Source organism: Engraulis encrasicolus, chromosome 6, assembly GCF_034702125.1.
Source record: "Engraulis encrasicolus isolate BLACKSEA-1 chromosome 6, IST_EnEncr_1.0, whole genome shotgun sequence".
Taxonomy (NCBI): domain Eukaryota; kingdom Metazoa; phylum Chordata; class Actinopteri; order Clupeiformes; family Engraulidae; genus Engraulis; species Engraulis encrasicolus.
The window spans coordinates 23,020,139-23,044,901 of record NC_085862.1 but is presented as its reverse complement, the minus strand read 5'-3'; the positions used below and the strand labels follow the sequence as shown (position 1 = coordinate 23,044,901).

General features: G+C 39.0%; 2 protein-coding genes across 2 annotated transcripts; one reads left to right on the top strand and one right to left on the bottom strand.

Annotated features, from left to right (window-relative positions):
- Positions 1-11,183: 11,183 nt before the first annotated feature.
- On the bottom strand, positions 11,184-17,633 carry stx6 (syntaxin 6). The gene is made up of 8 exons (XM_063200969.1): positions 17,429-17,633; positions 15,174-15,342; positions 14,756-14,851; positions 13,833-13,895; positions 13,564-13,692; positions 12,210-12,316; positions 11,853-11,947; positions 11,184-11,756 (listed from the first exon to the last, which is right to left on the bottom strand). The coding sequence occupies exons 1-8, from the start codon at positions 17,461-17,463 to the stop codon at positions 11,680-11,682; spliced, it is 771 nt and encodes a 256-aa protein (XP_063057039.1). The 5' UTR covers positions 17,464-17,633; the 3' UTR covers positions 11,184-11,679.
- A 1,893-nt stretch (positions 17,634-19,526) lies between these two features.
- On the top strand, positions 19,527-21,770 carry tal1 (T-cell acute lymphocytic leukemia 1). The gene is given in 5 exon segments (XM_063200402.1): positions 19,527-19,538; positions 20,276-20,340; positions 20,402-20,578; positions 20,707-20,780; positions 21,153-21,770. Coding segments are annotated over 5 exon segments (822 nt in total). The 3' UTR covers positions 21,647-21,770.
- Positions 21,771-24,763: the final 2,993 nt, after the last annotated feature.

Genomic DNA, 24,763 nt, shown 5'->3' with positions numbered 1-24,763 from the left:
AGACATTAACCACAGACTCTCAGTGGGATTGAGGACTGGACTATGAGTAGGTGATTCCAATATCATGGTTTTAGTGTCCTTGAAGAACCTCTGAACTAATCTAAATGTATGCTTTGGGTTACAATGTTGTTGGAAGACCCAGCAATCCAGATTCAGACCCAGACTCCCTGTGTCTGAGGCTGAATAACAGACTAAACGTGATGCCCCACCACTATGTGTAACTGTGGAAACTGCTTAGCCTCATTAGACCAAATAAGCATTGGACACCTGCCTAGATGATTGTTATTGACCTGGCCTCACCTGGAGGTTTTTTACTCCCCCCAAGAAAGACAGTTGTTAGGGCTTGTCATCATATTGGGCTTTGGGGCCATCATCACAGAAGAACCCCTTTACTAAAGGCAGTGCATATCAGTGTTATTGAGCTTTGCCTGTGAACATTTGAAAGTCAAAAATGTGTTTTGAACGTCTCCGCTTTCATCTGATGATATTCAATTGCACCTGCTTTGATGCATGGATTTTGCGTCTGTCAGGTGAAGAAAGGGATAGGCCTTGAATAGTTATAAGATGGTTTCCACAATTAACCATGGGGGTGGATGCATCATTCTGTGGCAGCCTCAGCCACAGGAAACCTTGTTTGGGTGTATGGCACCATAAAAACTGAAAATTATGATAGAATGTGGAAAGTGACCTTGCAAAAATATGCTCATAGAGGGAGCTAAGATCTTCACTGGATCTTTCAATAAGATAATAACCCAAAACTTGCACCCAAAATAGTTCAAATGTTCTTCAAGGATACTAAAACAATGGTCATGGAGTGGTTCAGACCTCAATCCTTTAGATCAGTGGTTCTTAACCTTTTTTTCTTAACGCACCCCCTCACCTGTGCCCAAGGCAAGCCGCGCACCCCCAACCCAAACTTCCACACATGTATATGCACTGAAAAATGATTGAAGTGATTAATTACAACGATTCTTGCTTGAGAGACTAATCAATATCTTAATGCCTTTACATGGGGACCAAATCATGTTTTAATTTGGATTTGATTTGGCCTAGTTTTGGTCACAACCTCAAGACAAACAAAATTCCGTGCACCCCCTCAAATCTCTGGCGCACCCCCAGGGGGTGCCCGCACCCCAGGTTAAGAATCACTGCTTTAGATAGTATTTGAAGAGTGCTGAAAATGAATGTCCATCCTCAACATCCATGCAATTTGGACCAGCTTAACTATTTGCAATGAAAAAAATGGACCAAAATCCCTGTTAGGACATGTGCCAACATAGTTAACAACTAATCAAAGTGCCTGGTGTCATTTTTTGTTCATAAATGGCACTGTATTGACTATTAATGATAAGGGGGCTAAACATTTTGTCCTTGCCATTTTTACACTTTTTTGTTTAAACTCATTGTAAAAATGGAAAAGTCCAAATTTAACTTATTGGATACTATCTCCATGGTGTATTCGTTTCCAGAATAACATACATTTATTAATAATAGGTAACGCTTTATTTTACGGTACAGTATTTACTATGTACTTTCTGGGTAACAACTGGGTAACAGAGAGAAATTACATGGTACCTAGAATGTAAAAAGGTGGTAATTATGATGTAAATACTATGTAATTACAGGGGAATAGCTCAAAACTTACCATGAAACTACACTGTGTATTTTCTGGATAACAATTGGGTAACCAATGTTGGTAACGCTTTATTTTACGGTACAGTATTTACTATGTACTTTCTGGGTAACAACTGGGTAACAGAGAGAAATTACATGGTACCTAGAATGTAAAAAGGTGGTAATTATGATGTAAATACTATGTAATTACAGGGGAATAGCTCAAAACTTACCATGAAACTACACTGTGTATTTTCTGGATAACAATTGGGTAACAGAGAGAAATTACCCAATTGTTATCCAGAAAATACACAGTGTAGTTTCATGGTAAGTTTTGAGGTTTTCCCCTGTAATTACATAGTATTTACATCGTAATTATCCCCCTTTTTACATTCTAGGAACCATTTAACTTCTATATGGTACAGTATTTACTGTACTTTCTGGGTAACAACTGGGTAACAGAGAGAAGTTACATGGTACCTAGAATGTAAAAAGGGGGGTAATTACAATGTAAATACTATGTAATTACAGGGGAAACCTCAAAACTTACCATGAAACTACACTGTGTATTTTCTGGGTAACAATTGGGTAACAGAGAGGAATTAGATGGTGTATAAAATTTAAAGGGGGGTTACTACAAAGTAAATGCTATGTAATTAAGAAGAAAATATCTCATGAATTACTATGAAAGTACGGTGTATTTTCTGGGTAATTATTGTTTGATGGCAATTTAAAAAAGGATGAAAGTACTACCTATTTACCTGTTTGTTTTACAGCAATACCACATTTAATTACTAGGTTAATGTGCTGCTCTGGATGGTCATTACACAACTCCAAAGTCAGAACTTACAAGGAACAGTATTTCATTGTAGTTACTGTGTTTATCACCATACATACCCATTTATTGCATGGGTAAATGTGGTACTTACCTGACAAAACAATTGCTGATGTCACACATTGCCATGGGCTTTATCTTCATTCTTGTAGCCGTTGAGTCAAAAGTGTTTGGTAAGTACATGGTAGGTTTCTGCACTGTTACCAAGTAACATATATTTATTTACCAGGTAAAAAAGGGGAAACTGTACTGTAAAGTAAAGTGAATGCTCTTACCAAAGTATTACCAATTTCTTACCAAGTAATTAAACTTGTTTCATAAATCATGTAAGTGCATGGTAAGTTTCTGCACTGTAACCGAGTTACAAATATTCAGCTACCAGGTAAAGAAGGGGAAACTGTACTGTAAAGTAAAGCGAATGCTCTTACCAAAGTATTACCAATTTCTTACCAAGAAAATAAACTTGCTATGGTAAGTATCTGCACTGTTACCAAGTAACAGATATTCAGTTACTAGAAAAAGGGGAAACTGTACTGTAAAGTAAAGCGAACGCTCTTACCAAAGTATTACCAATTTCTTACCAAGAAAATAAACTTGTTATATATCATGTAAGTACATGGTAAGTATCTGCACTGTTACCAAGTAACAGATATTCAGTTACCAGGTAAAGAAGGGGAAACTGTACTGTAAAGTAAAGCGAACGCTCTTACCAATTTCTTACCAAGCAATTAAACTTATTTCATGTATCATGTAAGTAGGCCTACATGGTACGTTTCTGCACTGTTACCAAGTTACAGATATTCAGTTACCAGGTAAAGAAGGGGAAACTGTACTGTAAAGTAAAGCGAACGCTCTTACCAAAGTATTACCAATTTCTTACCACACAATTAAACTTGTTTCATATCATATAGGCCTAAGTACATGGTAAGTATCAGCACTACCAAATTACAGATATTCAGTTACCAGGTAAAGAAGGGGAAACTGTTCTCATAGGACTCTGTGTTAATTGCTAGCATGGAGGTAACATTTGCACTGATGTAGTCAGAGAACGGCAGGAAGTACAGGAGAAAGGTATAACCCAATAACTTAACTCAAGGGGAAATGTAATATGAGCTCATTTCCAAACATGGGACAGTATCACTTTAACATCCGAGTTGGCAGCAGATATAAAGACTCATCAGACCAGGCCTACATTTTTTACAATACAAGACTAGAGAAAGTATTGCCTGGACTGTTTCTGCTGCCAACTCGGATGGCTGCCTTGTTCCACACACACACAGGTGCATATATTTTATTATTATTATTATTATTTCATTCCAGAATTCCTGCTGCCCGTTCTTCATTTCAATTTTCATGAATATCACTTTCCAATTTCTAGGTATTATGACAGCACACATTGCAATTTTCATCAATGAAAAAATGAAAAGGGGGATTTTCTCCATGATCCTCAATTTTTAATTTAGAAACAGTCATTTTTAGCTGCAAAACTTACTATGTTCATGTAACCCAGTTGACAAATGCATATTAAAAACGTATTAGTTGATTAAATAGCATAAATAGTAAAATGGGATAATAAATAGTGATAATACTGATAAGGCAATTCATGAATGAAGGTTTGGTATCGTTAAAAACACGATTAACATAGCAGGACTTTTACTGTGACAGTTACGTTATGGGACTTTTATTTTGACATGCGTTTCCACGCATTCAGCTTTCCGTGGAGCCGTTCCAGTCAGTTGAGCTGAGAAGAGCTCGAAAGCTGAAGGAAAGACTTCGTTTCTTCGGCTCCACCTTGGAGCTAGATATTGATAGAAAATTAATTCTAAGTTAAAGATACCTACTTCTAAGTTTCATTTTGGACCACCGAGCGACCTGCTCTGTAAATCTTTTCTGTTTTGAAGAGCAAGAAGCTGCGCTTCGTCGTGTATTGTTTCTGTTGAATCGTCTCGGTAAGGCAACCACCTGTATTTTCCCTACGGATGTAACTTGAGTGTTATTGCTTATCACTGTGAAATACTTCGGTGAAACCTCAGAATTGTATTTTGTTTTGTTAATACTTGTTGTGTTTAGTGTGAAAAGGGTATATTTTGGTTGAATTGAGTATAAGTTTAAAGCTTGGAATGAGCGGCCTGTAATTCACATGCTTGTGATCACGCACCCAGCAAGTGCGAGGGGAGACTCGAGAGGTCTGAACAAGTCCTCCTGATCATTACTGTGCTCGGCAATATCTGTGTGTAATTCCCGCGGTTTCAGTACCGAGTGATGTTTTTCATAGTATTCATCCTGTTATTTGATAATGGTTATGTAACTGAATGGTATGCAATGCTTTTCAGTATGCGGTTTGCATATATTTTCCTTTGAGAAGATTGATATTAATGTTGTACAACCAGAGGTGGAAAGAGTACCGAAAATTGTAGGCCTACTCAAGTAAAAGTAGGCTATCTTTAGGCTACTTTGCCTAAATCCTGCTCGAGTAAAAGTAAAAGTAGGCCTACCTATCTAAAAATCTACTCAAGTAAAAGTAAAAAGTACTTCACTTAAAAATGCAATTTGAGTAAAAGTACTTAGTTACATTTAATTAGCTTTTCTAGACAATGTAATGTTTCTTTTTCTTGAATATCGTCCTCCATAACCTCTATCTCTTGCTTGGCACCAGCCATCATCCAATACATTGATCCAAGATAGTACAATAGTGAAAATGCTGTGTGCCATCCTGCATCATCTTTCATTTCCGGCAGATTGTGGCATTATTTTGCGTGGCATTTTGTCTATTTTTTTACTCAGTACTCAGGCCAGGTTCCAGTGTAATTGAGTTAACAACTTGGGTCAAAATGTACTCAAGTACTAGTTAAAGTATTAATTTTAAAAACTACTTAAAAAGTTCAAAGTACTCATAAATGCTACTCAAGTACAATACTTGAGTAAATGTAATTAGTTACTTTCCACCCCTGTGTAGGCCTACAACTACTTTAAGTTTAAACTGTTTGAACTGATATTTGATAAGAAATGTGAACATTGTCCTGTGTACATGTGTAGCTTAACTAAGGGTATGGTTACACAGGTGAAGTTTTTTGGACCTGGATTCCGCTGTGGATTGATGACTGCGTTTGATGGCGAGCCACCCACCCCATTGAGTCGGATCCTGTCCTGTGTCATTGTACGTGGCGCATATGTGGTAGGGTTGTGACCTGCCTGTGTCACAACAACACTGACTGACTGACTTGAGTTGTTACTTTAACGGTTTACAAACTGAACTAAGGCCTTGAACTGAACGGAACTACTATAAAGGAACTACTTTTTCTTTTCTTTTTCTTGAACAACTGAAAGGAACTCTTTTCTCTTTGAGGATTTAAAGGACTGATTTAAAGGACTGTTCCCAACTTTTGGAAAATAGACAATTACTCACTTTTGAAGGACAATTCATTTTATTTTATTTTAAAGGGTCAATTCTTTTATTTTATTTTGGGAATATGTACATATTTTCTACCTTGCAATTCATAACTAAAGAAAGAAAAAAAGTATATCCTTGTGTGGTGTCTTTTAATTGCACTTATCTTTTTGCACTCTCCCAGAGCCTAGTGTCTTTATTCTCTAGCTATTGAACCTGGCCTATCATCGACATGTACATACCTAGTAGTGGGTTACATTCATACTAGTATATATTAGTTTATCACCTAAACATAATAAAATTTGGCAATAAGCAGCACAGTTCCAATGAGCAGCATAGTTGCAATACTGTCGTTTGCCACAATATACAATAAAAAAAAATGATTTCCACAATAATGCTTTGATTTGCTTTTGATGTATTTTTTCCCCTTCTTTACCTGGTAAATGAATATCTGTAACTCGGTAACAGTGCAGAAACCTACCATGTACTTACATGATATATGAAACACGTTTACTTTCTTGGTAAGAAATTGGTAATACTTTGGTAAGAGCGTTCACTTTACTTTACAGTACAGTTTCCCCTTCTTTACCTGGTAACTGAATATCTGTAACTCGGTAACAGTGCAGAAACTTACCATGTACTTACATGATACATGAAATAAGTTTAATTGCTTGGTAAGAAATTGGTAATACTTTGGTAAGAGCGTTCACTTTACTTTACAGTACAGTTTCCCTTTCTTTACCTGGTAACTGAATATCTGTTACTTGGTAACAGTGCAGATACTTACCATGTACTTACATGATATATAACAAGTTTATTTTCTTGGTAAGAAATTGGTAATACTTTGGTAAGAGCGTTCGCTTTACTTTACAGTACAGTTTCCCCTTCTTTACCTAGTAGCTGAATATCTGTAACTCGGTAACAGTGCAGAAACTTACCATGTACTTACATGATAGGCCTACATGAAATAAGTATAATTGCTTGGTAAGAAATTGGTAATACTTTGGTAAGAGCGTTCGCTTTACTTTACAGTACAGTTTCCCCTTCTTTACCTGGTAACTGAATATCTGTAACTCGGTAACAGTGCAGAAACTTACCATGTACTTACATGATACATGGAATAAGTATAATTGCTTGGTAAGAAATTGGTAATACTTTGGTAAGAGCGTTCGCTTTACTTTACAGTACAGTTTCCCCTTCTTTACCTGGTAACGGAATATCTGTTACTCGGTAACAGTGCAGAAACTTACCATGTACTTACATGATACATGAAATAAGTATAATTGCTTGGTAAAAAATTGGTAATACTTTGGTAAGAGCGTTCGCTTTACTTTACAGTACAGTTTACCCTTCTTTACCTGGTAACTGAATATCTGTTACTTGGTAACAGTGCAGATACTTACCATAGCAAGTTTATTTTCTTGGTAAGAAATTGGTAATACTTTGGTAAGAGCGTTCGCTTTACTTTACAGTACAGTTTCCCCTTCTTTACCTAGTAACTGAATATCTGTAACTCGGTAACAGTGCAGAAACTTACCATTTACTTACATGATTTATGAAACAAGTTTAATTACTTGGTAAGAAATTGGTAATACTTTGGTAAGAGCATTCACTTTACTTTACAGTACAGTTTCCCCTTTTTTACCTGGTAAATAAATATATGTTACTTGGTAACAGTGCAGAAACCTACCATGTACTTACCAAACACTTTTGACTCAACGGCTACAAGAATGAAGATAAAGCCCATGGCAATGTGTGACATCAGCAATTGTTTTGTCAGGTAAGTACCACATTTACCCATGCAATAAATGGGTATGTATGGTGATAAACACAGTAACTACAATGAAATACTGTTCCTTGTAAGTTCTGACTTTGGAGTTGTGTAATTACCATCCAGAGCAGCACATTAACCTAGTAATTAAATGTGGTATTGCTGTAAAACAAACAGGTAAATAGGTAGTACTTTCATCCTTTTTTAAATTGCCATCAAACAATAATTACCCAGAAAATACACAGTGTAGTGTCATGGTAAGTTTTGAGGTTTTTCCCTCTAATTACATAGTATTTACATCGTAATTACCCCCTTTTTACATTCTAGGTACCATGTAACTTCTCTCTGTTACCCAGTTGTTACCCAGAAAGTACATAGTAAATACTGTACCGTAGAGAGAAGTTACATGGTACCTAGAATGGAAAAAAAGGGGGTAATTACGATGTAAATACTATGTAATTACAGGGGAAAACACAAAACTTACCAAGAAACTACACTGTGTATTTTCTGGATAACAATTGGGTAATTTCTCTCTGTTACCCAATTGTTACCCAGAAAATACACAGTGTAGTTTCACGGTAACTTTTGAGTTTTTTCCTCTGTAATTACACAGTATTTACATCGTATTTACCCCCTTTTTACATTCTAGGTACCATGTAATTTCCCTCTGTTACCCAGTTGTTACCCAGAAAGTACATAGTAAATACTGTACCGTAAAATAAAGCGTTACCAATAATGATCATTGTCAATTATCAATGAAGAGATATGTCTAATATCAGGAGGGGGGCTAATAATATCGTCCTCAACTGTATGATTGACTTGAGAGTTGTAGTCCGTTGTTTTGGTGCTCCCTAAGGTTTATCTAGGCCTATAGTTATTCAAGTTACCAAATTCTGGATCCAAAGTAATTACTTCGAAAAATAAACAAACCTATTACTATTTGCACTGTTTTGCTTGTTACACAAAATGCATTTATAAATCACTGTGGCTACACAATAAACACGCAAAAACCATGGCTCTATGGAATAGTCTTTAATGCAATGTTGTTAAGGTGACTCGTCCCCATAATGATGTGGGTGATGTTCCTTAACCACTCTTATATCAGAGAGAAGCACAACACCGCACAAATAAAAAATAAAAAGAATAAACAGCCATTTAAAGCTACGCTCATCACCGGATGCAGCGTTCTGTGCAGACCAGTTCCTCCCAGTAATAGTGTGATATTACTGATCGAGGAGCCCTATTAGTGACATCAATGAAAAAGTAAATATCTGCTTTGTTAGAAATAATAAGACCAAACTATTGAGACACACTTCAGATTTCCCTTCTGCAATCCAAAAGAAAATGAAACACATTTGAAATGAAAAATAAGGATGCTTCAGGAAATCCTCCCAACTAAGCCAGTCAGTCAGTTTCTGAAAATAGTATTAACAAATAAACACAACAACTGAGGAAGTAGTGTAATACAAGGTTACTCATTAATGTAATATAAAGGACACACAAAGTCATGTGGACATAAAGTAATTAAATATAACTAGACACAAACAGAATAATCAATACTGTTTTAACAGCATGTAGTGTAATGTTCACCTGCTCTAAGCCCATCACATTTACACCATTTACAACCTTCTCTCTCGCACACAAAGCATTTCAATACATGGATTTAGGGTGTAAAACTCAGTAAACAATGTTTGAGAGTGGAAACCTTTCTATTTGTGTCCAGAAATAATGTTCCGGGGGCTTTAGGTAATGATAAGAAAAGGGTTCTGGGTACCACAGACAGAAAATACTTTGCAGATGATGATATTGCACAGTCCACAAAACCCTGTAAACCCAGAGATGGACTCCTCTGTATCACATGACCAGTGTTGGGCCAATAGAAATTCAGATTCCTAAAGGAGTGTCACACTTTAATTGAGACCGCATGTTAGTATGTGTGTATTGTCCTGGACAGCTCATAACTTACACTTACAGAACTATGAAAAATGTTTTGAGAGCAAAGAGATTAAATAAAAGACTGGTGTGAAACATGTGAACGGCAAACATGCTCAGCCATGGAGTTTGGTAGTATATTTGGTGAGCAGCAGAACGTACGAGCCTGTTGAGTTTTGAACTTGACTATTGACAGACAATTCTCACAATGCTAGCGATCGGGTCACAGGGGAAGCGTGAGGATGTTGATGATTTCAAATGAATTGTTAAAAACACTCAACATACAGCAGCTCCATACTTCCAGTAGTAGTAAAACAAGTGTCCTGATATTTAAAACAAGGCATTAGGAACATATCGCTATACAGTATGTCGTCCTAGCAAACAGGTAGAATATTTTAACAGAATTATTGTGAAAGACACAAACCTGGGTTTACACACAAAAAAAGTCTAAGCGCTTCTGTGCTGATGAAATGGTTTAAAAAACCTCCTCTCAAAACTGTGTTGAAACACTGGTAAACAACAATTGAAAATGTTCAGTCATATTTGTATGGATTCACATACAAGTTCACAGTCAGGTCATACATTTTTGGGTCTTTTGTTAAATTACCTTAATACAGAATAATTGTAACACTTCAAACCGTCTTCTTCTCTATTTTGTTTATCTAAGTAATACAGGGTGAACGTAATTTCCTTTTTTTGTGTGTTCTCAAGTATCTCAAGCATTCTAGCACCACCATGTTAATTTAACCATTCTTTTACACCCCTTGTCCTGGCAATCAAACTACTACTGTGAGACGTATCAGAGAGGTGCAGCAGGAGAGTGGCATTTGTTATAAAGAAAAGAAGTACAAACATAACAAAATGGGAATCCCTTATAGTGCTTCAATCAAATCGTACAAACAAACAGATGCTGCCAATTACCCCCTTTTCTATCTAAAGTCAGTCTAAGGCACTTGCTGAAGTTGGTTTGATTCTGTAGTACCAGGTTCATGCTGCTGGGCTTTCTGAAGACTTTGTAAATTATTGTCCCTACTGCTGATATGGTTTTTGATTAGTGCCAAATTCATTACTCATAGTGACTCATACTGCCTTGTTATGGGGGAGTGCTGAGGTTTATTAGCACAAGACTATTTGTTTGACAGGGGTTAAAAACTACACCTTCTTTTACTACGCCCCATCCCCCCCCCCGACCCCCACCCCAAAAAAAAAACAAAAAAAAAAAACAAGTGGTTAATGAGAAGAGAATGATGCCAACTTCCAAAATCAGTTGGTGACACAACTTTTGGAGTGATTTAGGCATAAGTGTCAAAAGAGATAAGATTGTACATATACCAAAAAAAAAAAAGTCTGTCTGATACATCATTGATAGTCTTTGTACCGCTCATTCAAGACATAGTGTAAGCTATTCTTTGTATGACAGCTTTGAAAAACTGCATACAAATCAGCATAAATTCATTAAAATCATTGCATAAGGGTTTCCCCAAAGTTGCTATCTGAACTCAATATGTATTGCGGCTCTCATAACTAGCAAATAAGATTAAAAAAATAAAACACTGGAAATATGATTCCCTGATCATTATCAATCCAGTGGCCTGGTTCGTTACGTAAAGCAGCCATGTGCACACATGAATATTGCCAAAGGGTCCAGAAAAGTCAACGGTTTATAAAGTTTACAGCACTAGACTGGTCTAGAACAAAAAAAAAGGAAAGGAACCATAATTAATAGCGCTGACTATAAATCATAAGGAAGACAATGAGTGAAGTGATGCTCCTGGCGTTGTCTAAAAGCCTCTTCAAAATCTTCCTGTATTCCAACTTTAACAGGTCTGCTCCTGGAAACGTTGCAAGAGTCCATAGTGTTATATACATAACAAAACCCCACACTACGTAGTGACGACCTGTTCCATTATAAAAACACACTGACAGTCTACTTTGTGTGCAGTGACTGAGAGATGGGGCCCTATTATCATAATATTGTGATGTCCAAGGCAACAGCAGATTGACAGCAGGATATGTCGGGGACAAGAGATGTTTGTTTCCACAGCACCATCCAATCAGTAACTCCTGTGTCGGAGTGGGTGGAGCTATCGAATGGGTGGGGCTAGTGCAGTTTTGTCACATCACTAGTTAGTGATGACATCACAGGATGATGAAGAGGATGATGACTACGAAGATGACTGCCAACAGAACTCCGATGGCACACCACTGACGTCGATCTGAGAGAATCAAACAAAGAGAATACATGTAACAAAGGGACTAAATCGCCACAAGGCAGCTGTTTTGATGTTTCTTTTTTTTCATGCATGACTTACCGCTGGTCATGTGGGAGACCTTAGCCAGCTTCTTCATCACGTTGTCTAGTCTGGAATGGGTGCTGTCCATCTCATGTGAAAAGTCATCCAGCATTCTGTAACACAATTCAATCAGTCAGAGGGAGAGGGTACAGCAACACATTTGATTGATGGGCACAAAACAATTTGAACGAATAAAGACGCCTAAAAGTAGCACAAGGATACAAATGTGTAGTTTGTTTTCTTAATCGATAGATGTGCTGTTTTCTGAATGTATACAATGTTACCCCCATATAGAAAGGACTGCAGAAAAAATATCTCTGACAAATGAGAGAAAATAGTACAAAGTAGGTGTTTGGGTGAGGAAGAGCGACTCACACAGCCTGTTCGTCCAGCTCTTGGCCGATCCTCTGGGACATGTTCTTCAGGACACCGATGGTCCCAGACACCAGCTCCAGCTGCTCATCCTGCTTGTCAGATATTAACTACAAAACACACAAGATGCTGAAATTACAACAACGCAATACGTGAAGTCACCAGAGAGATGCTGTTACATTATGTCAATGTTGTGTAGAATGCAGATTACCTTGAGAATGAAGCGGATTTACTACCATAGATGTATTGCAGATGGGGTGCCAGGAAGAAGACATTATAGGTCTGGCTTTTTATCTCTGCCCATCCTTATGTTTAGCAGTCTTGTTCAAAATTCGGTAACACTTAATTTTAGGGATACATCTATTAGCACTAATACATACAATGTTAATGCCTGCATAAGTAACTTGTAAGGCATGTACAAAGCAAACACTGAGGCCTACTAGGTCCTTACTAAGGTTAAATTGGTAATAATCCCTTATTGTGCATGAACAAGACATTTGCGAATACATGCCTAACAAATGTTTGATTTTGCTTTGTACCGGTGCATGCCTTACAAGTTACTTATACAGGGACATTGTATGTATTAGCACTAATAGATGTATCCCTAAAATAAAGAGTTACCCAAAATTCTACTTTGGAATGTTGGGCTTTGGTGGGCTGGCTCTACGCCTCGTCACAAACTGGTTTACCATAATAATAAACATCCTGGGTAATGTTTTGAACATTTAAGTGCAGGAGTACAGCAGTTCTCAGCAGTAGTAAAATGTCGCTAATGCTATTGATGTACGGTACTTATGTGACTATAGAAGTTCATGTTACTTTCTGAAATATATATTAGAATAGCCGTGGCCTTGGCAGAGTGGTTAGAGAGTTGGTCTTTCAATCTAGGGGTTGCCGGTTCAAATGCCCCCTGGCCCTGACCCCTCCCTAACACCTCCATCCATGGCTGAAGTGCTCTTGAGCAAGGCACCTAACCCCACATTGCTCCAGGGACTGTAACCAATACCCTGAAAAATAATAGTTGTAAGTCGCTTTGAACAAATGAAAGCATCAGCCAAGTGAAATGTAATTTAATGTAATAACAATGTAATATTATCTAAAGTAGCCGCATTTGGGGGGATGGGGGAGTGCAGTCTGTGAACCACTGTTGGTATGTTTACTCACAGGAGCAGAAACTATGCAACCCTGTTCCATTCCAAGCTCGTTTTTTTTCATTGAAAAGGCTAATCTTCCCTGTTATCGGAGCACGCAGATAAGCAGAAGATGTTTTTAGACTACAAGGCTCCAAGTGTCTTCGCACTTCCTTTACCAGGGCTTTGAAACTGAGGCACTGAGAACAACAGTTCACAGGACTTACTTGTTGCTGGGTCTGCTGCTCCTCTATAAACTGGGAGTTGGCTGTCTGCAGCTCCTGGTCTAGACCCGTGTATTTGTCTCCTCCAGGCTGCCAAATGGGGCCCTGGGCTCCGCTTCCACCAAGCAAAGTCTTCACAAAACAAAACAAATGCTATGAATATCTAGACAAATCCACTATATAGAGCACCATAAGATCAGGGTTTGACACTAATGTCAATTCAAGTTAAATAAAATAATAATAATAATAAATATATATTTAAATATACTTGCCTGGCGACCTTTCTTTTCAGTAGCTGCCTGAGCTATTGGACCAGCCATCTGATCTTTCATTTCCTGTAACATAACAGAATTTCATTGTGGCAGGAGTTGAAAGTAACTTACAGTACTTTTCAAGAAGTTGGTCATCACATGTTGAATCTTGTGTAGTTTTTATAATAATTGGGATCAAATTACAGTAGCTTTTACAACAAAATGCTCAAAGTGTTTTAAAACACACTGAACGTGTGTGTCATAATCATCTCTAGAAACTCAAATGTCTTCAATGACCAATAAAAACAAGACATGTGAATAAATTCGCCATTCAATATAATATTTTGCCCATCAAAATCTTTCTGGTAGACATGGAACATATTGTGTGACATTTTGAATCTTGTGTAGTTACATTTATTGGGATCTGGGATTGTATATGTCTACATGGTCTGTGTATACGGTAAATCTGGCTCTGATCTGTGATCTAAAGGACAAGATACTAGTTAACAAATTACAGCCACTTTAATAACAAAGGCTGAAAGTATTTCTCAAAGACGCATGTTGTGTAAAAGTGAACCAGTGTCTTTTTTTAACCACTCACAACCAAGCACATCCTGCAGCAGAGGCATATGAGGTTTAGAGCTATGAACATAATTATACATTTCTTTTTCTTCGTCTCTGTGGCATCTGCCAACTGTGTGACGTGATGTCTAAAATGGTGCTTTGGGGTCAACCAAATTCCATATACTGTATTTAACCAACGTTATAAAACCTACATATTCCTGCAGTCCACATTACCATTATATATGTCTTTTTTTTTAAAATAACTATGCACTGCAGAATAAGTCTTTGGCATCGCTCATCAGCAAACCTTGTCGTTTCTCCTTCGAAACATTGATATACACTACCGTACAGTATGTACACTTTAAAGATTACCAACTGACCTTGATTGTTTGCCTGGTGCTTGTGATAAATGCTTTACGTTTACCAAGTTCAACAGCATCCAAGTTGAACTTCCTCGGGTTGGACTCAACAATACTTGCAGACAGAGTTAAGGCAGAAAAAACACGCAAACAGGACACAAAACAGATTGCACTCAAAGAGAGGGTAAAAACATTCCAGTGGTGAGTGAGAAAATAGTTTTGCCATCTAGTCTTGCAAGGCATGGCAATCAATAGGTCAATCAATCATACAACAAATCATTAAATATCCATAGGCTTTCTTACTAGATGATGCCATCTGTATTCATGCAGTGATCTACATGTTTCACGTTAATTTATTGTTCCAAACTTACCAACAAAATCAATTACCAACAATTAAACAACCAACCCAACTAATTCAGCAATTATTTGAAAGGATATTGATGGTCTCATCCAAGTCCTCCAGGTCCCACTCTATGGACCTCAGGCTGTTCCTCAGCTCGTTGGTGGTCCAGTCCACTTCCTCTGAGGAGGAGTTGCCAGGGTTCTGCAGGAGCTCCCGCCATCTCTGGTGCAGACTCTGGGCAGTGTTCACGGCCTTCAGGACCTCTCTGCACCAGACACACACAGTACATCACTGATAAAGAGAGCAAGCACTGCACACACGCAGCACATCAACAAGTAGAGAACACAGTGGTCCGCCCAGGCGTTCGTAAATGTTTTGGGGGGGGGGGCTGGGGACCCCTAGAACAAAACATATAGGGGGGCCTACATTATGATACAATTTACACAAGCTAGCCATTAACATTGAGTCCTATGAGACCAGCAGGCGGCTAACTGGTCTCATAGGGGACTCAATGTTAATTGTTAGCTTACAGGTAGAATGTGCACTGTCATACTCAGAGAACGGTTGAAAGTACAGGAGAAAGGTAAAACTTAATCATTTAACTCAAGGAGACGTGTAAAATAAGCTTATTTACAAAAATGGGACAGTATCACTTTAAAGTGATACTTAACCACTTCTGGAAATAAGCTCATTTACACCTCCCCTGGAGTTAAATGACCCTTCTTTACCCTTCTCCTGTGATCCAGTCCTTCTACGATTATTGAATTTATTATTGAATCTTATGGATCCAGCTGCAGCTGTAACATAATCACATGTTCCATCAAACAGCTTCCTTGGTGGAGGTCACTCTGCACTCTCTGAGTGCATTTCTAGTTGCAGAATGATTTTTTTTTTTTTTTTTTTAATGGTGGCTTGTTTGCATTATAGTCTTGGACCAGATCATGTACCAGTAACCAGGTCACAGTTCACAGTTCACTTCAATATCAGCAAATTACACATTTAGGCTATCCTATAGTTTATGATAAAATACATTTTGTTGAGTTTAAGTTGTATCTATAAAAATCCATAGCTTTTTCGTCGGATCTTATGAAAGTACCATGATGAATGCCATGACTATACGCAAACACCACATACAAAAAGGCAGAACACCATCAAAAACTGTGGATATGTTTTAAAGAGACATTTTGTCTTTCCTACCCTAGCCGAAATGGGCTGAACTGCTCTCCCTCTACAAATGACTTTTTAATGATGGAGGAGGTGTCAGTCAAATTGCACGTCAACTTGCTGTCTGATTCTATTTCCAGAGTGCATATTTTTCTGTCAGAGAGAAAGTTGCACAAAGTTGGTGGATTATAGGCTTAGGCCCCTATTCTCGCCTATTTTAGATTAAGGACACACTGTCTCTTCTAGAGTCATATGTTGCACAAATCATCACTCATCATTGTAAGTATAGGCCCAGAACTACCTTATTAAAATGATATCGCATTGTCTTCAAATCAAAAAGCTTGTCTCTACCATACGCATGGCGTGACACATACAGAAGGAAAAAAACAATTGCCAATAAGTTAACGCACGGCTCAGAACAAGAACCCATAGGCCTATACAACGCAGAACTTCTCTATCTGCCCGTTGTGTAGCCTACCAATTACTGTCCCAGCCCCTCCTATCATGTTCCTCTAATAATGACAAGCTACACTGTGAGTGACTGTTGCATTTATCAACAACAACGAGCTGCCTTCCACTCCTTGAAAGAAAATTGATCAGTGTATTGCCCACATATAGGCCTACTACTTTACACAATATTCATTACATTCATCATCATGCGCTCCGATCCCCTGGCATTTACTTTTTCTGTCAACATGTAGGTTACGTTTAGTCTACGAAATCAGCGAAACTAGGAGATCGACCTGTCAGTCACTGCATTGAGTTAGACCTAACGACAGCACACGCATTCACAATTTCACATGAACATTACTCATAGCCTATGCGTAATGTTCATGTGAGAAAGAATGCATCATTGCAGTCGTGATGAACCCATCCCTCGCGCGCCGATACAGACGTGATGCAAATAGTCGCACCAGGTTCTGATGCTACCACTGTTAAGCATCAATGGATGCTACCACACCAGTTATAAATATACAATTACGTCGTTAGCTGTCTGGCGTCCAGCTAACAAACATGGCTAACTGTAAACATGAGTCGTAAGAGTAGTGATATGAAGCTACAAGAAGCAGTGTTAGGCATGAAAACCTATATCTTCTGCCCAACGCCAATAACAAAACAATACCCGTGTCAAAATCCGCAGTCATTTCCCTATGCCCAACTTCGAATTTCACAGAAACATTCCCTACCCTTTCACGACGAAAAATGGATCTTCCATAGACATCTTTATATTCGGTCACAGAGCTTTTCAGGTTGGTATATTAAAAATGGGCACGCCCGCCCAAAATGCGAACTTCAGCGTCAGTTTCAGAACGAATACACATGTATTGTTTACATGTGGAAAACGCTTCATAAAATGTAGACGAATGTGCTGGAGCTTACGGCTACCGTTTCTCCAAAACAATGGACCACTACGATTACATCCGGTTCATACTTGCACATCGCAGCCCTTTTTACACATCATGTTTGTTATTATCATATATCTATGGAGTGTTTACTTCACGTAAAATACATATGTATTTTAAATTCAGCATTAAAATATATTAGGTCCTTCCTGTATCACATCTAGATCAGTGTTGGTGTGCACATTTCACCACTTTATCGGTCTAGCACTTGTCTTCAGAATAAAAGTCAGTCGTAGACTCGACACGTTATTTTGTAGTCTCGGGCATGACATAAGATGACAGCAACATAATCCTATTTTGTTTCCTCTTTAGGATCAGGACTATTATGACAAAGACAAGTTTGCATAACGACTTGCGTTTGCATAACGACTTCTACAACTCTCGCGCTCTCTTTTTGGCAAGGGTTTTTTTTAAATGAACTGCAATGTTGCTTGGAATTGGCTCTTGTTGTTGGCTGTCAGGGTCTGGGGTGGAGTGGGGATGGGATTGGGCGCTCTCATTACATAGCCTGTGTGTATTGTTTGGGTCACCAGCAGCCCTAGTCCAGTGCAGATCCTGTGTGATCAACTCCTCCAAATAGGAAAAACATGAATCAACAATCACAAAAAAATGACTGTGCCCCCCACAATATGGTCGGTTGCAACCGACATTGGAGCCAGAACGTGGTGGAAATTCACTAGGCCTAAAAAAAAGGCCTGCTGAGGAATTCATTAATTCATAAAATTACTCGGTATGCAAAAATAATTATGTCAGTAGGCTACTTGAACAAATTCTTATTTATTAACACTTTTGATAAATCAATTTGAAAATTTAAGTGTAAAAAGAAAGAGACGAATTCAACTGTTTCTTCAAAATCAAGAACTTTGTTTACTAAGAAAAAAATCGCTGTATTCTATTCCATGTTGGTTTTGTCTCCTTCATTGATAGACAGGGGTGAAAAAAAGCTTGCTGTTGACTTCTTTCAACCAGCTGTGTCATGAAAGATGCCACAGGCAGTCATGGGTAGGTTAGGGCATCAGACTTGTAGCCAAAGGTTGCCTGTTCGACTCCCGACCTGCCAGGTTGGTGGGGGGCGTAATTAACCAGTGTGTGGGTCCTTCTAGCCTAGGCTGCTTCTGGGGTCATCTTCACTGTGTGGGTCCTTCTAGGCTGGTCTTCTGGGGTCATCCTCAGTCTTCAAGGCTCTCGTCATCTGGTGTTGACAGATAGGCTACCTGGTCTGTGGTCCAGCAAGGCACCAACAGACCAAGGATATGGATCACTGGAACCATGTTGTGTGGTCTGAAGAGACCAAGATAAACAAATTAATCTAGATGAGTATCAAGTCTATATGATGTTACCGTGACATTTTACACAAACTGTAACAATTAGAGGTGTATTATATGTCAACGTAATGAGGATGTCATAACAACACTAGGCTATAGCCCACTTGTCACATCATCCTAAGGTGTAATTACATAGCAATAGGCCTACTTCTACTTCTCACCTCTACACCTCTGGCTGAGTGCACTGTGTAGGATGGTGGCCAGAGGCCTAGGTAGAGGCTATTGCAACTATTCTGCATAGTGAAACTGCTGTCTACTGCCAAAATGAATGTTGCCAAATGTTACCCTGTTCGTCACCACCATAAAATCCTTACAAGTTTACTCTTATTCATGAAAGGGCACCATAGTTATGGACATTTATTTATTTATGCATTTAACCTTTTTGCCCATTTTCTGAAACCCTTATCACTGTATAATTTATCTTATGGATGTGTCTTCTTCATTTTCTCTGTTTATTTTACGGGGATATCCCCTTAGGCCTTCAAAGGGGTATTGGATGTGTAGGCTATTAATGTGTTATCATCATCATGTAGGGCAGGCAATATAATAAATCCAAAATGGATGGATGGGTAGATGGTGCATTAAAAAAAATCACATTTAGGGCAATCCAACCTAGACCTTTGGCTGCAATAGGGCAGATGACTTTAATGTTATCCATTAAGACTACAACATCACATTTCTCTTGATATCACAAAATGACACAGTGTATGTCTAGTTTGTTTATATGCAACATTGGGTGGCTAATTATTCCATAAGGCCAAGGCCAAATTCCATGGTTGTGTGACCATATTATCTGAACATACTATTCTGCTTTTAATTAGTAGGCCTAACCTACAGCCAGGCCAAAAACAGTCACACAAAAAATGTAACTCATGTTGGACTGCATTTAGCTTTGCCTACTTTGAAATATTAGTCTCATCGCCACACCATCATCATCCATTGACGTCGTCATTCCCACCACACTCATCAAGCCTAATTTAGCCCTAAGCCTGCCCCAAATGCAAAGTGATATCTTCATTTCCTTTACACTGCGCGTTCTTTTGACGCCTCTTGGCCTACAGTAGCCCATGTCAGAATAACTGAAGTTTAAATGAAAGCATAGTCGTCCGTCCATTATGGCGACGGTGTTAAAAAATAAAACCCACACCGGCACGACATCTGATTGCCTCTGTCCTGACTGTGGCGTGACAAGACCGGCGAAGCAGGAAGACACGACAGCCAGCACGACAACAGCGCTGTAGACGGGAAAGAAAGTGGAGACCGGGGGGTGGGGTGGAGGTGGCGGGTAGACAAATTATCTGGCTAGGGCATTGTCCCTGGGGACCACTTCAACAGGACAAGCTTAATTAATGGGGTTACTACAGAAACGGCGTTGGGGGCGTCTTGACCCAGTCTCCTGGGAATGGAATGAGCGCGTATATAAATGGAGGAGTTACTAGACAGAGCATTGCGCAGAGCTGCTGGCTTCGATGCACGAGCCTCACCGGTAACCCGTCTGCTTTGCACTGCCCCTCCAAATTCGCATGGTGCAGCACAGTCAACTTGCTTTACCTCGCCAGGCCCTAGCGATGCGCAATAACATCACCCAACCGCTCCTCTCCACAAACAGGTAGGCCTAATGATCTGTAACATTTCTGTCCTGTTTTTGTTTGTTTTACCATCAGTTTAATCCAGCGGTAATGCAGGTAGATTTTGCCTCAGAAATTTACATCTGTATATCTTTTTTCTCTTTTGCAGTGGATACCTCGGTGAGCACTTTGGCATGCACCTCATGAAGAAGCGCACTCCTTACGAAGTTGCCACAAACAATGGTAGGTAGCCTATATGCATTTGGAAGAAATGCATGCAGTTCATTTTTAAACATTTTAAATGTTTATTTGCAGAGGTGTTCTGATAAAATCTATACACACATGTTGGTCTACTTGTTGCTCTTATTTATTTCACCTGGATCAGACCAAAATAAAACACACACACACACACACACACACACACACACACACACACACACACACACACACACACACACACACACACACACACACACACACACACACACACACACACACACACACAGCTGCCCATGTATACTTAGCAGGCTACACTCTTGAATATACATGAATCAAACAGAATGCATGTAGGCCTGACATTTACTCTTTTTCTGTCTTTGTTTTATTTTCATGCAGGTTCTCAACCAAAGGTTGGTCGCAGAATCTTCACCAACAGCCGTGAGCGTTGGCGCCAGCAGAATGTCAACGGAGCGTTTGCGGAGCTCCGTAAGCTCATCCCTACACATCCGCCAGACAAGAAACTCAGCAAGAATGAGATCCTCCGCCTGGCTATGAAGTACATCAACTTCCTGAACAAGCTGGTGGATGATCAGGGAGGGATGTTGGGGGTGGAAGGGGTCACTGGTGGTGGCGGAGACGGGTTACCTGAACCCAGAGAACAGCAGAACTCCATGGAGAGTGGCAGAGAGGAGCTGATCCCCTACACACCAGACATGCTCTCCTCCCCCAGCTCCACAAGTGGAGGAAGCCTGTTAGATGAGGACAGCATCAGTCCAGGAACCTTCTCGGAGGATCTGGACCTCTACAGCTGCCCAGTGTTGTACTATGTACAGCCCACCTCACAGCCACTGCACCCAGCAGAACACATAGTTGTTGGCAGCCAACGGTGATGCTATGCGTTCAGGTGCAGGAGAAATTAAACAGACACAACGTATCTTTCATAAGGCAGAGTTAACAGTAGTAAATCTCAGTTTGGGGTTTTGTCAATGGAAGTTTCAATGAAACATTTTTATTTGTATGCTGATATAGCATTGTCAGAACACTGGGACCAATGTGAGGATTAAGTTGTTGAGTATAACAACTCAGTTATTAGTCCCAGAAGTCAATGCCCTATTTTACCCCCTTTGTTCCAATTTGTATAATGTACTTTTTAGACCTTTAATACAGTAATTGTCCAGTGATTATACTCACTATGTATTGTGTGTGTGAAGGTTATTATTTAATAAACCTTTCAGTTTGGTACTTACTATATTGTAAAACAAGGTATGCAAAAGTATGTTTGTTTAAGTGGAGTTGTATGACTCGAGATGTGTAAATAAAATACATACCAAATGATCATAACTTGTCGATGGTGTTACTACTTTGTTAATGCTGTGTGTGTGTGTGTGTTACTATTAAAAGGAAACCTAATACATTATTATCACTAATTACTTCTACCACATTGATGGCCTTCTAATATGTTATTGTGAAAAGAGTTATGGCAATAACAGCAATGGGCTGAAATTATTAGGCTTACAAAAATTGAACGTAGCCTCATACTGCAGATGGGGTCGCCGGCGGGCCTATTCACTATTTGCTGGAAATACTCAACTACATCATAACAACGGAAATGAAGGATGAATCACCGCACACTGGTATCTTTGCTGGTAGTTTATTTGGTGAACAACGCGTTTCACTATTGCTTCATCAGGTTCACTCTGACATTACGCATGTCACCGAAAGGTGATAAGGGTGATTACCTGGTCGCATGACCTCACCCACATTCAACCACTCCACCCATTTAAGTGCTAGACAACACCCAATCCTGGTTTAGGACTGTATATTATTAGTCAGGGTCAATTTTCCCAAAAGATGAACCCTGAAGGCAAATTGTGTTAATTTTTGGTATACAACTGATTTAGGGGTATTCAAGGGTGCTGAATCCAAATCTGTTGTATACCGGGCGCAAAAATGTACGGAAATGCCTCAAACGGGCAAAATCCAATATGGCCGCCGACACCAGGTTAAAATCTCGCAATCCCTTTTCTTTTTGACTAAACAAGGTATGAATGTGAAAATAAGACTTATTTTTATGTTTTCATATATGGGGAACCCCATTCTGTCATCAGATTTAAGGTCAGATTTGAAGAAAATGCTTATATAATTGGCTGGCAGCTTTTTTAAAACAGGGAGCCTCATATTGTCAACGATTTTTAGCATTATGATCAAACTTTCAAGATCCACAGAAAATAATGTCTGATGTCTTTGTGAACACCAATACTACCACAAACTGCACTGAACTGTCTACTTTCACCTGAAAAAAGAAGTTTGTGTCTACCTATTTCCATTCTTTAGTTACTGGCAGTAGAACATGGGATGACGCCTCTAAAAAAGCACTGATTTCTGACCCAAAAATAGTACACTTCTGTGTCCATATTTTTTCTTTCAGGACAAAGTGCCTTTTTATAGTGTTCATGTTTGGTATACAGCATTTCCATGGGTTTTGAAATATGCTTAACTTAAATCTGCTGTATACCAGGCTCAAAAAATTCCTATAATGCCTCAAAATGAAGGAATCCAATATGGCCGTTGAACTCTTAAAAACATTATGTAGCTATATGTTTTCTTTTCATACATGGGGAAATAATGTATGTAATCAAATTTAAAATTATAATCAAAGGTAGTCAGTCAGGCAGTTCAGTGTAGTCTGAATTCATGTTTACAACCATTGTTTTTCATGCCAATTAACTGACAGGCTAATTTCTATTGAAATGTTTTGTCTTATTTCAATTGCTTATGTACAATGAAATGTGTTCACCTCAGCCCACCTCTTCCATTATGACAAAACTATACACAGATAAGTCTGAATGCCTGAATGTACCTTCATCTAATATGAATATCTAGTTTTGGGAAGTTATTGTCTGCTGATTGTATTGCCTTGTTTAGATTAAATCCTTGAACGGTAGAAAGGTGAAAGGTGGAACAAAAGACAGGTTGATGTCATTGTGAAATATTTACTTTCTTGATAGTTAGGCTATCTCCAATCATTATCAAGCTCCTCCTACTCAGTGATTTGGCCACTACATGTTTAGACACTACACTACATAACACCAGGCACTACATTGTACTTTTGCTGCAGATGTAGCGAAAGCAATGGAGTTGTTTTGCAGTGATTAGTCCTAGTCATAGAGTCTTTGCTATCTACATCAGAAGCCACACAATGGCATATTGTGCCCCCACATTATCAAGCCAATGTACTGAGGCAGGATCACATACTACTCCACCCTGTCCTCCTGTCAGTCACTGAAACGGGATGGATGAAATTGAATGGGGCATTAGTCCCACTACTCCTGTATCTGCCATTCACGAAGCATGAAAAGATATCACAACTTGTGCTCGCCCCAAGGAGTGCCTCATCCCCCTCTGGATTTGCAAGAAGAGGCATGGAGTACATGGAGTCATTCAGTTGCTGCAAATAAGATAAATTTGTCTTGGGCATACATAGCAGTCCCATTTAAGCGAACAACTCCTTCAAAATCACTGGAGAGGAGGAGAGGTAATTGAGAATAAGTTAACCTAGGGCTCTGACTTCTACTCCAAAGGGCTTGGATCATAAGTGGGACAGTCAGAGCACACCCACAACCCTAGTGATGGTCAATATCACGCTGCCTTCCCCTTACTTGCACTTCACCCCCATGGTGTCCCTCACACACAACTGGTGCTTCTCTCATCCAGTGTGCTCCATCATCTAAGATTCACCTATCACTTGGATCCCTCACATGGGATTACAACTCCATCCCGTACAGTAGATAACCTATATCCTTCGGATTCGCCCTGATCGCAAACCACAATACCGGAGAACCAATCAGGATCACTGATTTTTCAGAGATGTGACACAGTCAAAAATGTATGGTGGTGAGAAGTTAAATAAGTGAAAAAAGTAGTTCTTCCTTTCAGCAAGAATGACTGCTCCAATGAGTCCACTTTTCGAATTTGTGAATAGTTAAAGCGCAGCTCAGACAAATGTG

Excerpts from the sequence above, each read along its gene's own strand:
- stx6 (XM_063200969.1), bottom strand. The coding sequence starts at position 17,463 with ATGTCTATGGAAGATCCATTTTTCGTCGTGAAAGG. Across the intron at positions 13,693-13,832 it reads CTGAAAAGAAAGGTCGCCAG|ACTTTGCTTGGTGGAAGCGG; the intron begins GCAAGTATATTT and ends TGTTTTGTGAAG. Across the intron at positions 12,317-13,563 it reads AGCAGCAGACCCAGCAACAA|TTAATATCTGACAAGCAGGA; the intron begins GTAAGTCCTGTG and ends TGTGTTTTGTAG.